The 16476-nt window shown below is 51.2% G+C and overlaps 1 protein-coding gene across 6 annotated transcripts in view; it reads right to left on the reverse strand.

Annotated features, from left to right (window-relative positions):
* LOC144729830 (protein mono-ADP-ribosyltransferase PARP14-like) overlaps positions 1-16476 on the reverse strand; it is a 117051-nt gene that overhangs the window by 41385 nt on the left and 59190 nt on the right. For 4 of the 6 annotated variants that reach the window (XM_078610363.1, XM_078610348.1, XM_078610364.1 and 1 more), the window contains one exon: positions 5596-5761. The exons of 1 other annotated variant lie outside the window; for it this stretch is intronic. In XM_078610363.1, coding sequence (XP_078466489.1) covers positions 5596-5761 — 166 coding nt within the window. Of the gene's footprint in view, positions 1-4769; positions 5270-5595; positions 5762-16476 lie in introns of those variants that run through there. One more of the 6 variants, XM_078610365.1, reaches the window with a different exon arrangement.

Genomic DNA, 16476 nt, shown 5'->3' on the forward strand with positions numbered 1-16476 from the left:
GCGGTTTGCAATGGGCGCGAACCCGTCGACAAATCGGCGATAATATGAAGTAAAGCCGATAAAACTGTGCACCTCGCTCGCCGAGGTGGCGGGTCGGCCAGGTCTGAACACACACAGTTTTATCCTGGCCCGTCGTGATTCCCGATTCACTGTGGCCCAAATATCGAACACATTTCTGAAGGAGGTGACATTTATGTGGTTTAAATTTTAGGTCGGCCGCACGCATCTTAACGAAAAAGCCCGCAGGCGATCCAAATTCTCATCAAACCTACGACCGAAGACAATAACATTGTCCAAATATATCAGGCACGAATCCCACTGGAGGCCCACCAAAACCAGCTCCATCAATCGCTGAAATGTGGCTGGCGTGGAGTGGAGCCCCATAGGGAGCCGGTTAAACTTGAACAAACCTTGCGGCGTCCGAAAGGCCGTCTTAGGTTTTGAAGCCTCATCAAGTGGCAACTGCCAAAATCCCGATAGGTCAAGAGTGGAAAGAACTGTGCCCCCGCTAAGGCGTCCAGCGAATCGTCCATACAAGGCAAGGGGTATGCATCCTTTGGAAATCAACACAAAATTGCAAGCTGCCATCATGCTTCTTAACAAGCATGATCGGAGCACCCCATGGGCTGGTGGATGGTGAGATGATGTCTGCGGCCAACATCTCATCAACCGCCACACAAACATGTTCCTTTTCTGCTGGACTCAGGCGGTAGGGATTCTGCCGAATTGGGGCGGCATCGCCCGTAACAATATGGTGGCTCAAGATGGACGTGCAACCAATATCAAATTGGCTTTTACTAAAAATGTCTGAAAATTCACGCAAGAGTGCTCTTAGCTTCCCCATTTGTCCAGCGGATAAATCACCACACTCAGAGCAAAGCTTGTCAATCCAACCCTCATCCGCGTCACAGGGCGCGCGAGCCTGAACGCCGACCCCAACATTCCCCACGACGTCCTCCGGATGCACCAGTAATGCATGAGCCAACATGGTACTCTCTTGAATGACCGTTGTGTCCGACCCAGAATTACGAACCTGAATGAAAGGCTCTTGGTCCTGGGACACCAACGTCTGAGCTGCCACGAGCGACATCCCACGATTAAGTATATTTGAGGGCCCCAACATGATACCGTCTCCTGCAGCACACAAATTGAGCGGTTTACGTAATCGGAGGGGCACCAACATTTGTGCGCAGGGCGGAATCCGCACCGTTCGGCACGCAAGTGCCTGCACCATACCATTAGCAGAACACATGCGGGTCGGAGACGGGATAAATGCCATTCGCCGTCCTGACGGCAATTCCAAACGGCCCTGATCCACACAAATCTTCAAGGGCATCTTGCCAAGAAAATCAGTCCCGAGTAAACATGGGACAGCCAGGGCCGCAGAAACCAAAACATGGCCCGATAATTTAACATCGGCGATACACAACTCGGCTGTTATCCAACCGATAATACCCAATGATCCGCCATTGGCGGCAAAACATGGCGCATCCACAGTCCCGAAACAATGGTCGAGGACGCGCCGGTGTCAACGAGCATACGGATTTCGACCCCTTCAATGAACCCAAGCATGGACGATGAACCCACGGCCACCGCGACCACTCGGTGGGCCAGCTCCCACCACTGATCTGGTCGGAGTGGGCGCGCATCACGCACATATACCGACTCTCCCCGAACCCGCGCGCGACCCCGACGCAAATCGAACCTCACCGATGAGTGAAGTGAGCTCCAGGGCCAAGTGTGGAGTGCACCGCGGCTCACCTTAGGAAGCAGGGAGTCATAGGAAGGTGGACGTCCCGGGGGCCGCCATTGAAGAACACGACAGCCTGATTGGACGTGCCCTAAACAGGCCACAGTTGTAGCAGACGACCCGGCCACTCCTGGACTGGGATGATGAAGACCTCGCCCGCCCCCAGTCGCCGTCACCCCGATGATTGCCGCCCCGCTTGTGCAACGAGCATGCCGGTGCAGGCTCGCCATCCATGAGAGCCTCCGGCTCCACAGAGAAGGCGCAACATGCCACCAACACCCTGTCACGCTGCAGGGTTTGCTGCGCCTGGATGCACCTGGCGATCCTGAGGGAAGACACCTCGTCGTCCTCGGCGGGGAGCACAGTATGAAGGTCTTTCGCGACTCCCAGCATCTTCTTGAGGACCAAGGCATCAAGTTCTTCGTGATCTATCTTAGGGAACGCAGCATTCGCTAGTGCCAAAAGCACGCTACAGTAGGCGAGAGCCACCTCACCCTCCCCTTTTTGTCTTACAGCGAACTTCTGATGGGTGTTCAACCGAGGCTCAAAAACAGCCGCCATCTGGTAGAATGCTTGCGTGAGGGTTGGACCTCTCGGACGGCGGGATGGAAAGGTATGTCGTCAAGGCGTCGTCGTCGAGGGTGGCGGGCAGCCCTCTCATCGCCTCTATCCATCCCGCAAAGTTGGCGTTGGTGAGAAATCGCCACTTGAACGCCACCCAGTCGCCGCTGGCGGCGACAAATTCCTTGATGATGGGCAGTCGGCGGCGGAGCAACGGCATGTCCGTCGGTGAGGACGGCTCCGCTTCAAGCTTGGCGGGCTCTGCGCTCCACGCCAGCGACAAAATGGTGGCTGCGAGCGCGGGGTGCGCTGTCGACGTTCCCGCCCTTTGTGAAATGGCGGGCAAGTCGCTCCATCCAGGCGACACCACCGCTCCCTCCTTTGACGTCGAAGATAGGGGACGTAACTCGGCGAGGATCGTGGATGCCGCCTGGAGAAACTCCGCGAGTCGACCGTCCGCTGGCATCGCCTCCGCTCCCTCTTCGGCGGCCGTGGGCGGAATCAGCTCCTCCTCGTCATCGTCGTCCGATGCTTTTGTACGAACTCTGCGACGCATAGACATGGCTGTCTACCGCTTGCTGTAGTTAAGCAAGTTGGCCACTTCTGACACCAGTTGTAGTGAGTCCAACTGAGTCGCAGACGTTGTCTTTAGAAGCAGCACATTTATTAACTCTTAACACAACATACACCTGGGGTGGTGACCACCCGACTAACCATGCTACGGCGTTAACACACTCTGTTACGCGATCCTGGTCCGGACCACAAGCTGGGTCCCAGACCGCATGGCTGGAGGCTTCCCCAGCCTCACGTGGAACTGCTTGCCTTTCCAACAGGAAGAACTCCGAGACCCCTCTCATGGATCCCCTATATTCATCCGGGCTGGGGCTTGCTCGACCCCTCGCCCCGCCCACCTTGTCGATCTTCCTCGCCCTTACCTGAAGGCTCTCGAAAGCTCTTTCCAGACCATGTTACCACCCTTTGGCCCCCTCCCCCTGTGGCCCACTTCCGGTAACGACCCATCACGTGGCCACAGGTCAACCAGAGTAGCATCACCCGATGTCACCCTGGCTGAGCTGATGCTTTCTCGTTCCCTCAAGTGAGAGCCCACACTGCACACAGCGCGTGGTGCCATCACACTAACCAGCAATCTCCCAAACCCGCACTAAGGTTGGTACTTCACCCCGTGTCAGGGGTGTATGCGATGACGGTGCATCTTCTGCCATGGCCTCACAGGCCCGGCACCACACAGTGACTTTCCGAGTTACTACAGATGTATACTGTTTGTTAATCGTTTATGCCGCCTTGGAACAAGAATAGTTGCAATACTGGTTTCCAGGTGTTGCTGATGTTGACTCCTTCATGTTTGCAGTTAATTTTTTTCGTGGCCTTGTGAATTTTGATGTGCTTCGCGCACTCTCACTGTTGGCCCTTGTGGGGGGCTGCAGTCAGCACACTCGTCTTATCAATATTAATGGTGTGTTGATTTTCCAGCGGGTGAGAATCCACTGCTGACTTCTCAGTTTGTCGTAGGCGTACTGCATGCAGCTGTATGTTCTTTCTTTCTCGTCGCGACTGTTCTGCCCGTCTGGCCGATGTAAACTTGATCACATGTGCCACACGGAGTGTGGTAGATATCGCGTTTTTTTCTGGTGGACTGTGAAGATGGTCTCCATATGGTGTCTCCTGAGGTCGCTGCTAATTATCTCGGTGGTGACTTTGACATATCGCGGAAAGGCATCATTCCTCTCGTCCTATTTCCGGTGTTTACTTTGATATCTAGCTGAATCTCTGTCCCTGTATATTCATTGCTGAGGAGTGCCCATTGCAAGTATCACAGCTCTTCTCTCGGATGCGTGCTGCCCAATATTACAAGAAAAGAAGAAGATAAAGCTCCATTGCAGCTACAACACACTGATAAGTCGAAAGTGGCTTCTCGCGCATTAGAAAAAGCAGCACATGACATTAATGTTGACAAGACGACCGTGTTGGCTTGCAGTCCGCCACAAGGGCCCACAGTGAGAGTGCATGAAGCCATCGACACTCACAAGGCCATGATAAACATGAACAACGAACAAGGAGTCAAAATCAGCAGCACCTGGAAACCAGCAGTTTAACTAAGGCGGTAGATAATATTAATGTAACAATGCACATCTACAACACAATAGGAGATTATGAAACCAGCATTACTGCTAATTTTGGACCAAGGCAATGAAGATTTGTACGCAACCTTCCATACATATCTCACTGCTCTCCTACAACAACTTCACTGGCTTCCTCTCTATTACCACTTTTTTAATTCCTCACCCTGGTCTTCAAAGTTTTGCACGGTCTTGCCCCGCCCTACCTCTCTTCTCTCATTTTTTTTATATGTCCCTTTATGCTCCGTTTGATCTCAATATTCCCGTTTTATTACTGTACCATCACCTCCTTACGCCCAGTCTTGCTTTCGTTCTTTCTCTCTTCTTGCCTCGTTGCACTGGAACAAACTCCCACTCCACATCAGAATCTCAGACTCGCTTTCCACCTTTCGCTCGGCCCTCAAGTCCTTTCTCTTCTCTATTGCTTTTTCTTTTCCACTGCCTCCACCCCTACCGGTTCCTTCACCCACCTCTCACCTATTCCCAGGCCCCCAGTCAACTTCCTCCAACGACCCTAATTCCTGACTCGGCTCTGACGTCTTGCTATGTGCACCTAACCACATATCTCCCCCAACCCTACACTGTGCTCCTCGATCAGCTCAACTATCTGGCCACCAGGCCTCCGCCCCTACCACCCTTCATCTACCGTCATCCATGCCCATTTCACCACTTCACGCATGTGCCCCATACCCCACTATCACATTCCACCTAATTCTGCCTTACCTACCACAGCAACATCAGCTCCATTCCTTGCCCCTGTTCCTCCATCCATTCTGTCACCTCCTTTACTGAACGCCGTCAGCTTACATTTTTAAGCACCCTGGGAAGGGTGCGATAAAATCCAAAATAGAATATAATACAGTACACATCTACAACATAGGAGATTAGGAATCAATAATTATCACACATTCTCATGAGTCACCAGGACTTATATAAGTAGCAAAACGCTCAGCTGGATGCACACTGCCTGAAGACTCCTCCAACGTGGGAGGAGCAACACCGCAAAGGAGAAAGGAGCAGCGATCGCCACGGCTAGCAGCCACTTAAGATAATTTTTCATTTATCGAGCCATGAAAACCTACAACAGTACATTCACTTTCTCTTTGTTAAACATATTTTATAACTCCGCCATTTCCATCGGCTTACCATCTTTTTTGAGAGTAGAAACCTCACTTTCTCTAACCATTTCCCAATCTTGTGCCTTCCCTTTAGCAAATTCTCCACTCAAGTCTCTTTCCCGTTCTCCGAATCTTTGTTGTACTCCCCCATGTTTTCTGTCTTCCTTTCTTGTGTTCAGTTCTTTTTGGAAAGCCTAACGATGTAAAGATGAATGCAATGTGTTTAGCAAATACAGAATATAAATGCGTTTATGAAAAAGAAACAGTATTAATCCATTAAGATGTATATGTAATAAAAAAAACGATTTATTCCTAAGGATATTAGACATCCTTGGACAGCATGTTTGTAGAACATAGTGGTGACATGGAAATCATAAACACCATAACCGCAACGAGGGGACGCAACTACACTAGGATAGCTATGATGATATGGCTTGCTAGATGGTGATTGGAAGGTTTGAAAGAGGGAGAAGGTGGAGATATTTGACAGAGGCAAGGAGGAGCTGAAGACTGGGGGCACAGGTAGTGCATTGGCCAGTCATTTCAGTCAACCCATGATACCTTGGTCTGTCCTGTGACCTGTCAGCGGGCGTTCGACACTTCACGTGGCCTTAAAGTTTCCCTAGCCTGGCACAAGCGCCGTTCTGACGTGACCGCCACTTAGTAGCAAATGGCGTTATTGTTGAACGGTAACAAAGGGATTGAAGGGATGGATGGAGATTGGAGTGGGGGAGGGAGATAAGAGGATACAAGGGGAGAGTGGAGAAGAGCAGGAAGGGGCGCCTTATGAGAGTAAAAGCAAAGGAGTTGGGTTGGCTGGTGGTGGGCACTGGATGTTGTTACTGCTGAAGACAACACACTTTATCCAAGAAGTGCCATATTTGGGGTCCACTGCATATTTATTTCAAGTTTTTACTCCCTAGTACAGATGGTTGTTGAATTTAACCCCAGGATCTCAGCAGTACTGCCTTTGCCTTTTAAAAAATAAATTTATCCAAACATCATTCATTTCGTCTCAAGCAAAGGGGTGGCATTGCTGCCAATTCACAGGTCACTGCTAAAAGGTGGAAGTTGTCTGAAGTCAGCTACTATGTCCAGCCAAACGTAATTTCTCCAATAATTGGATTCACGATTACTTTATGGATCCTACTGGAAAACAAGTAGCAGCGATGCAGGACCTTCTGTGGTGCTCTTCACAGTAAACACTTTGTCCAAGGAGTGCATTTGTTATACTGGTGCCATGTGCAGCTGACAATTTGTACACCAGCACTATTTTGGTGCGATATTTCTGTTCTTCTTTCATTGTAAGTAAGGCTGTGTAATTGCTGCAGAGACAAGACTATTGTCTTCACTTTCCTCGTGCAGTTGACTCATCCTGTCAAGTGTCCTGTTACAAGATTTCAACCCTTCTTATATCTTCTCTCTTCTTATATATAAAAGTCTCCGTGCGCTCGCGCTTGCGGGGGATTTGGCTCTTGGACGGTGGGGGTTAAGACCAAAATAATTTGCTAGCGGCACGCCCTAATCCCCGTGGTGGGAATAGGCTATTCCGTTTTCCCATCCGTAAACTTTAAAGTTGTTTAATTAACACATTTGTGCCGTTTCTATTATTCATTATTTACTTATTGCACGACATCGACCGTACCAAGTGACGCCAATTGCGTGGGGGGGGGCGGATCCTGCCAAGTGATGCGCGTTCGCTCCAGCTCACGGGGGACATTTTCTTTTACGCGTTTTACAGCCAACACATACACACATCACGCTGCGGATATTTATTCACAGTGTCATGTCCTCTTCGCCCCCCCCAACACGATTCGTCCAGTTTATACTACAGACTCCGTAGATAATAATATTTTACTGCTTACATCGTATTATTCTTGCACGGGCAGGGGATGCTGGGGAGGGGGGTAGCGGCCCAGCCCCTAGCCTGGCAACGTGCCAACTCCGCTGCCTCGCCAATGTAGGCCAGGACGGGGGCTGTGCATGGCACAAGGCCTCAACACGCCTATGGTAAGTACAAATTTCCTTGCTTTTTACATTAACAACTCAAGTCCATTGTTTTCTATTGTTAAACACATTAGTTGACAAACATTACAATAATAATGTTTGTGTGCAGATAAAAACTCAGCTTCATTGTTCAACATTATGAAACAAGTTCACAGATGTTACAATAATTATGTTTTTGTGAAGATAACAACTCAGGTTCATTGTTTACCATTATGAAACAAGTTGACATGTTACAATAATTATGTTTGTGTACACAAAACTCTTTTCGGATTTTTGGGTTGCTCAATTTCCTCTTTTTTTGCTGCACTTTTATAACGCTGCCACGCTCTACTGCCAGTCTGTGATTTCTGCTTATTTCTTAAATGCATTTCTATTGTTTCCATCGCTCACGTCACGCTATTTACTCATACGTAGTACTGCGATACTGATAGCTGTGCCACCATCAGGGAATGCTGTGCCCGTCGATGTGTTTGTGTGTGAGTCCATGTGTGTGTCTTTGAGTCCATATGTGTGTGCGCGTCGAGCCATGCGTGTCTTTAACTCCATGTGGGTGTTTCTTTTTCGAACGGACACCTTCAAAGTGTTTATGTGTGTGTGTTAGTCCATGTGTGTGTGTCAGTCGATCTGTGTGCGTGTACGTCGATGTGTATGTGTGTCAGTCCATATGTGTGTGTGTTAGTCCACATGTGTGTGTAAGTCTATACATGTGTGTATCACTCGATGTGTGTGTGTAAGTCAATGCGTCTGTGTGTGAGTCCATATGTGTGTTAATCCATGTCTGTGTATCTAAAGTAGATATCTGTGTGTCACAGTCCATATGTGTGTAGGGCTATGTGTGTGTCAGTCTATGTATGTGTAAGTTCATGTGTGTGTGTCTTAGTCCATATGTGTGTGTAAGTACATATGTATGTTTACGTCAATGTGTGTTTTAGTCCACGTATTGCTGTGTGCGAGTCGGTGTGTGTGTGTGAGTCGCTGTATGTGTGTACGTCCATATATTTGTGTGCAACTCCATGTGTGTATATCTCAAGTGGATGTCTGTGTGACAGTCCACATGTGTATGTGTACGGCAATGTGTGTGTCACTCTATGTATGTGTCCCAAGGATCCGTCAGGTCTCCTCTCAAACAGAATATCTAAGAATGGTAGTTTGAGAGGAGACCAGACGGATTCTTGGGACATTCTGTCTACAGGAAAGCCACCCACACAGATTCCTACTTGAAACCGGATTCCCACCACCACCCATCTCAAAACAATTCTCTCATCAAAACGCTATACCACAGAGCTCATGGCATTTCTGACCAACACCACCTGGCCGGTGAATTAAGACATGTACATCGGGCCCTCAGGATGAACGGATACTCTGACCGCACCATCCGCCAAGCTGTTTCTCCCACCATACAGAAACAGCCACATGAAACTCCGACCAAAACTAGCACGTTACCATACATAGCAGGCGTGACCAAAAAGATCTCCAAAATTCTAAACAAACATAAGATCCAAGTCCGATTCAGTACAGTGCATAAAATCCGTGATCTGATTCCATCTGTGAAGGATGTCGTTCCTGACTTACAGTATCCTGGAGTCTACAAACTGAGTTGCAGTTGTGGTGATTGCTACATTGGAGAAACGAAACGTCATGTCTCTGATCGTGTCCGCGAGCATAAGTCAAATCTGAAACACGACAGAACTGATTCTTCGGCCATTGCCGATCATTGCTACAACTCTGTGGGCTCTCATGAAATTGTCTTTTCCGAGACCAAGGTGCTCTGCAAACCTCCTGGCTACCGTCAAAGATTTGTATACGAAGCCATACAAATATACAAACAGACATAATTTCAACCGTGATGATGGTTACAAACTGAGTAATCATTGGAAAGATGTGATTAACCATGCAAAAAAAATTTAACTACACTCATTTGGACCATCTAATTTGACAGACAACTATTCTTGAGTTACTGTACAGGTTACTGATAGACAGCCAGTTTTGTTTTACCAGGTTTAGCTTCTTTTTTCACACACTGGTTTCCTGCTATAAGTTTAACCCACCAAACAACATAGCAGGAGGCTGTTTCTTCCTGACCTGCTTTTGTGCTTTTACCATCTACATGGCAGAGGCTCGGTCTCATTTGCAGCATTTTGTTATGTAGGCTAGCCATAGTTTCAAGCCGCACCTCACCATAATAAAGGCTCAGTCATTTGTTATGTAGTTTAGCCGTAGTCTCAAGCCGCACCTTACCATAATAATAAAAAAGTGGGCCGTTCCTGGCCCTTCCCCCCCCCCTCAACCATTATATATACGGAGTGGTATCTCTTGTAATCTCTCATTTACTTGATACAGCTGTCGTGCTGTGACGGTTCCACCTGAAGACGGAAGCTTGTGTTGCCTCCGAAACGTCGTGATTTTTTTTATTTTTTTATTTTACTTTTATTAATTTAAATTTTTATTTTTTACCTACGTGACTTTACCAAAAAAACCTAAGAATATGAATCCTTGCAGTCACGAAAGCTTCAAAGCTAGAATTAGGTGAGATAAGTCGGGCCGTTGGGCCAATAGGGACCCCAGAACCCAAGAGGGGGGCTGGGGGGATGTCGTCATGTTCCAGGGCCCCCTAGAAAGTTCCAGAAGGAAGGTGTGGCTAGGGGCGAAGAGACTCTGGAACGAGTATAAAAACTGAACCCCTGAACGGGTCCGGCAGTCCTCATCCACCTGAAGACCTGAAGAGCCACTCTGAAGACCTGAAGCGAAGAGCCCAAAGGGCAGAACCCGAACCCTTGGCTCGGGTCGGGTTCCGAGCTTAACCAGTGTAGGGTTAGCGCTATAACCAGAGTGAGGGCACATTAGTCCAGAGGGGCTACCTCCTTAGAGTATCGGGTGTAAGGAGCCGTTACCCCTTTGTGTTATGTGTAATAAAGGACTCGATCCTGGGTCTGTCTCCATTGTCCTTTATTCGGGTTCTTACACTTTTCCCACACGGCCCTCGCTCAGAGCTCTCCCCTTGGCAGCTCCATAGCTGCCCTCGCTCCCGTAGCCTCCACACCTCTGCAGCTCCGCTGCAGATCCCCTGTGCAGTCCTCCGGCTGCCCTCACTGCAGCTCCACCGCTGCCCTCACTGCAGCTCCACCGCTGCCCGTCGTTCCTCCGTGCTTGGTCACCGCTGGCCGACGGTGCCAAGTCTTACTCTCCGTGTGTGTGGCGATCTCGCCACTCTTCGACCTCCGCCCTGCGTGGCCTCACTCTAACTCTATCTCCCACACTGTCCCGTCTCTTCCGGTATCTCTCCCTTAAGACCTCACCCCTCTCTCACACGTCACCTAACTCCTCCCCCCCATGACGTCATATCCGCGAAGCCGTTTACGCCCGCATTACATATGTACTTGTAGTTAAATAAACGTGTTGCCTCTAAGAACCGTCTCTCCCTCGTCTTGGACCCACTACATATATTAAACAAAAACGATGACAATATAATTATATGAATGACCGTAGCGTTCAAGGATTTAGGAATGAGTGACTGCGATAGAGGGTACTGAGGGATTACAAAGGGGTAAGGGAGGGATGGAATGGAGTGGAGGGATAAAGAGGAGGTGGAGGAGAGAATGCGCAATGGAGAAGAGGTGAATCATTAAGAGAGGAACGGAAGGAGGTTAAGGAAGGGGACTGCTTAATGTACAGTGACAGAGTTGAGTCTATGGGCAGTGTTAATCTATGGGTAGTGTTGAGTCTATTGGCAGTGTTGAGTCTATAGGCAGTGTTAAGTCTATGGGCAGTGTTGAGTCTATGGGCAGTGTTGAGTCTGGGTAGTGTTGAGTCTATGGGCAGTGTTGAGTCTATGGGCAGTGTTGCGTCTATGGGCAGTGTTAATCTATGGGTAGTGTTGAGTCTATGGGCAGTGTTGGGTCTATGGGCAGTGTTGAGTCTTATGGGCAGTGTTGAGTCTATCGGCAGTGTTGAGTCTATAGGCAGTGTTAATCTTTGGGCAGTGTTGGGTCTTTAGGCAGTGTTGAGTCAATGGGAAGTGTTGAATCTACGGGCAGTGTTAGTCTATGGGCAGTGTTGAATCTATGGGCAGTGTTAGTTTATGGGCAGTGTTGAGTCTATGGGAAGTGTTGAGTCAATTGGCAGTGTTGAGTCTGTCGGCAGTGTTGAGTCTATGGACAGTGTTGAGTCAATGGGCAGTGTTGACACACAATCTCCGCACTCAACATAGCACACACCAATCACACGCATGGGAATAAGATATGTGGATTCAGAAGGGGGGGTGGAGATAGAGGGTTTAAAAGGGGCTGTGAAACACGTGTTCGGGGTTGGTTTGAGGAACGAGTGTGGCTGTGGTTTGAAGAATAAAGAAGTGCTTAACCAGTCTCCGACTCCTCTTCATCTGGTGGCAGCAGTGGGATGTCTCGCCTCAGCTGACGGAAGATCCCAAGGGGGGAGATTCAGCCAGAAGACGCTCTAGGTGCCCGGGACGAGAATTGCTCGGAAACAGAACGGCCGAGTCAGGATTCTTCCCTTGGCTCATCGGCGGGATCCAAGGCAGCTGCTCACCCCATGTGGGCACCTTCCTCCACCAACCCGGCAGTGCAGACCCAGCGCCACTGCTGCAGATCATCCTCCAGGGATCGGAGGATGGATCAGCTGCTGAAGGCAGTAACTGTGCTGTTTCGCCTCCTGAGTCATGAGGTCAGAACAAGCAGGGGGAACTTCAGCTGCATCGCTTCCCAGTGAGGAGACGAGAGCCATGGTCAGCCTTCCAGACCCATCACTCCGCAGCAGCTATCAGGGGATGGAGCAGCACCAGCGACACCACCGACTGTGCGTCCTACGCAGGACCCGGGAGAAAACCCTGGCCTGTCCTCCCGAAACCCTCCGACAGCAGCAGCAACCGGGGGACGTGAACGACCAGAGCGCAGCGGAGAGCAGCTGGCCAGGCAGGTGGCAACGGCACAGGGCGGGAGCGAGATTCAGCCCGAAACTCGGCCCGAAAACTAAGCCGAGGCAGCCCGTGGAGGGAGGACCAGGATAGAGCCATCAGCTGGGCGCGATACATAGGTTTGCATCCAGATCGGAAGAATGGCGTGCTTTCATCCACCGGTTCGAGACGGCCGCCCGGGCACTGAAGTGGACGGAGGAACAAGCCCTGACAATACTGCCCACTGTGTTGGACGACCCCGCACTGGCGGTGTTCGACCAGATTCCGCCTGCAAAAAGAGGATCCCTGCAGGGGGTCTACAAGGTAGATGGTGGAGATGTTCGGCCCTCCGTCCAGGGCACGCCAAAAGTTTAAAAACTGCCAGCGGGAAGTGTGCGAATCGCTCCTGGTCTTCTGGACAGAAATATTGACGCTGGCAGAATCCGCATTCCCGCGGCTCAATGAGCCGGGCCTAGATTCGCTAGTGGCAGAGCGGCTCCTTGCCATGGCACAGAAGGTGGGAGTGATGCTGCCGATGGTGGAGGAGGAAGCCCTCACCTCGCTATGGGTCGCACGACACCTCTGTGCCTATGAATAAATGGCGGGACCCGCGCGAAGTGTGGCACAAGTCGCAGGGAATCTCGGCGACGTCGAGGGGCTGCCATTGCTCCGAACCAGACATGCGCCGCTGGCGGAGGAGGATGAGGGAGAGATGGTGGTGGCCCCGCGGTGGAATCTGAGGATCCCGCGAGAAACGGAGTGCCAACTCCGGTGCTGGGCACCTTGCGAGGCAGGAGAGCATCCTCTGGCCACGGGAGAAGTCATCTGCCATTGCTGCGGTCGCGAGGGATACATCGCCTGTGGATGCTGCTCAGGACGAGTGCACCGGGGACGATCAGCCGGGATCATCAGTTTTGGTCCACGGCCGTTCTGACTCAGGTGAGTGCTGACACCTCGGACACCCGGCTAGAACCATCCACCCCATGTTCACCCCATCACGCATCTCATTCCTCGGGGGCGGCGGTTAGGATTCCCACTGCCAGTCCGGGCCCGTGGCCGGACACAATTACTAAATGGCGTCGTTTAGCCAGAAGGGTGGTGGTGGCCAGGGCTAGGGCGTCTGTGTTGGTAGGCTCGGTGGCAGGGATTAGCGTCCGTGTGTTGGTTGACATGGGTGCGTCGGCCAGCATCATATTGTAATAAACGACTGGACCACGATGTCTGGCTCAGTGTCCTTTATTCGGTTCGTACTGTATTCCCACACGGCTGTCTCTACTCTGTAGCTTCTCCACGGTGCTGACTCCGATGTCGGCCCGGTCCACAACAGCAGCCCCGCTGCTGTTACTCTCACACAGCCCCCCTTGGCTGTACACGCTGCAACTCCTCTCTCCTTCGTCCTCTCTCTGCAGCTCTGACAGCCTCGTGCTGTCTCTCCCTCTTCTCTCCCGCCACACCTGGCAGCCACACCGCTGCCTCTAACACGCAGCCCTTCTGGCTGTCTTCTCCGCAGCTGCACACCACTCCGTAGCTTCCTCCTGTCTTCGGGGTTGGCTCCCGATGGCCGTCGGTGCCCCCCCCTCTTCTCACTCGCCCGCGTGGCCTCACTCTTTTCCGTTCACACCCCGACTGACTTCCCCTTCCGGTTTACCCGCTTAAGGACCCGAACCTTCCACCCACGTCACATGGCTCCACCCCCCGTGACGTCACATCCGGAAGGTCGCTTACGCCCGCATTACAATATCCCTGTGCGTCTTTGACTTGTTACCAGAGGGATAGTGTCATTTTGTGCCAGTTCAGGCGAGGTACATAGCCGCGAATGGGGGAAGTATGGGGATAAGAGGCCAAGTGGTAGTGCCGGTCCGCATCGGGGAGCTGGAGATATGGGCACCGGTACTGGTCTCAAGTGTGCTCACGGTTCCCTGCTTGCTGGGCACGGATCTGTTGAGTCACATGCCCCTTCATATTCTGACGGATGAAGGCTGCGTCGAAACCCCGTCGGGGGGTCGGTTGTATTTCTTGCGTCCAGCTGGGGAAGGGAAGCAGCTTCAGGCGCTGGTAGGGACTACGGTCTCGATTCCACTTGGTGTGCAGGCCTTGGTGCCGCTTCGATATCGCACCCCTCTTGTCACTTCCCGGTCGAATGCGCCGCTCATTGTTTCCGCGGTGCCGTCGGTGGTTGGTCGCCATTGCTTAGCAGCAGCTGACACGCTCGTGCGCAGGAATCAGCCACTGTCCGTGCAGGGCCTTAACACGGCTGATACACCCATTACAGTTCAGGAAGGGACCTTGTTTGCAAATGTCAGTCCCATGCATTCGGACTCTGATGCGGAGACCGTCAACAATGTGCATTAGGATGGTACATCGGTTGGCGCAGAGGATATGTCATGGATTAACGCACTCCTGGCGTAGAACACCGATCTGTCGGAAAAGGAATCGGGGGAGCTCAGGACTTTGTTGTGTGACTTCGCAGACGTGTTCAGTAAGGGTCCCTACGATGTTGGTCGCACAACGCTGATGGAGCGCCACATTAATACGGGCGATGCGCCACCCATTTGGCAGAATGCCTATAGGATGGGTCCAAGCGAGAAGGAGCATGTGCAGCGGGCAGTGCAGAAGATAATGGTGTCTGACATCATATTGCCATCTACGAATCCGTGGGGGACGCCGGTTGTATTGGTTAAAAAATTTGACGGATCCTTGCGGTTTTGTGTAGACTTCAGGCGGCTGAACATAGTTACCTTGGTGGACGCCTACCCACTCCCACGCATAGATAACTCATTGGATGCGCTCGGAGGAGCAAAACTTTTCTTCACACTAGACATTTTGGCGGCATTCTGGCAGTTACCATTAGATGCTGAATCCAGACTGAAAACGGCTGACAGAATGCCTCAAGGTCTGTTTCATTTAAACTGTTTGTCTGATGGGTTTACAAACGGCTCCCACCATTTTCCAGCGATTGATGGAGTTGGTACTTGCGGGGTTGCAGTGGGAGTCGTGTTTCATCTATCTGGACGATGTAATCGTATTCGCTCACACATTTGAGGAGCAACCCGATTGTGACAGGTATTTTCGAGAATTTGTGATGCAAACCTCAAGTTAAAACCCTTCAAGTGTCATCTAGTTCGCTCCTCAGTAAAATACTTGGATCATGTCGTTAATGCGTTGGGGGTTGCGACAGCTCCTGACAAAATGGCGTGTGTCCATGATTGGCAACACCCACGTCCGTGCCTGACGTCCGCAGATTCGTGGGGTTTGTGTCCTATTACTGCCATTTTGTCGAGAACTTTGCTACCATCGCTAAGCCCTTCCATGCGCTTACGGCGAAGGGACAGTCGTTTCACTGGGGGCAGACCGAGACCGACGCATTCTTAACACTGTGCCAGCATCTGACAGAAGCGCCTCCCCTAGCATACCCCAGTTTTTAGATTCCCTTCCTGCTGGATACGGACGCTAGCGACGTGGGCATCCGGGCCATTCTCTCCCAGATTCAGGAGGGTAGAGAGGTTGTCATTGCCTGCAAAAGTCATGTCTTGTTGCAGGCCGAGCAGCAGTATTGCATTACGCACTGCGAGCTGCTTGTTTAACGAAGGTGCGGACATCCCCTTACCACCCACAAACGGATGGGATGGTAGAATACTTTAACCGCACAATCTCGGGGATGCTGTGTCACTTGGCGAATGACCAGCAGACAGGTTTTGACATCCGATCGCTCGACGCCGCATGCATCAACGGGATACTCACCCTTCTTCTTGATGTATGGGCGCAAGCTGAGCCTTCCAATTGAGGCACAGTCCTGTCTCGCCGCGGTCGGGAGATTGGCCAGCTGCGTTCCGCCACTCGCTCAAGTATTTGCGCGAGGCCGCGAAGCAGCCTCCACATCTGTGCAGGCTACAAACGAGCGCTTGCGGTCTAAGCTGCTGGTTGCGGATCCCTTCGCGGTGGGTGACCTGGCTTTGCTGCACTGCCCGCAGGTACCATTATGTAGTGTCAGCG

Source organism: Lampetra planeri, chromosome 2 (genome assembly GCF_965212315.1).
Source record: "Lampetra planeri chromosome 2, kcLamPlan1.2.h2, whole genome shotgun sequence".
Taxonomy (NCBI): Eukaryota; Metazoa; Chordata; class Hyperoartia; order Petromyzontiformes; family Petromyzontidae; genus Lampetra; species Lampetra planeri.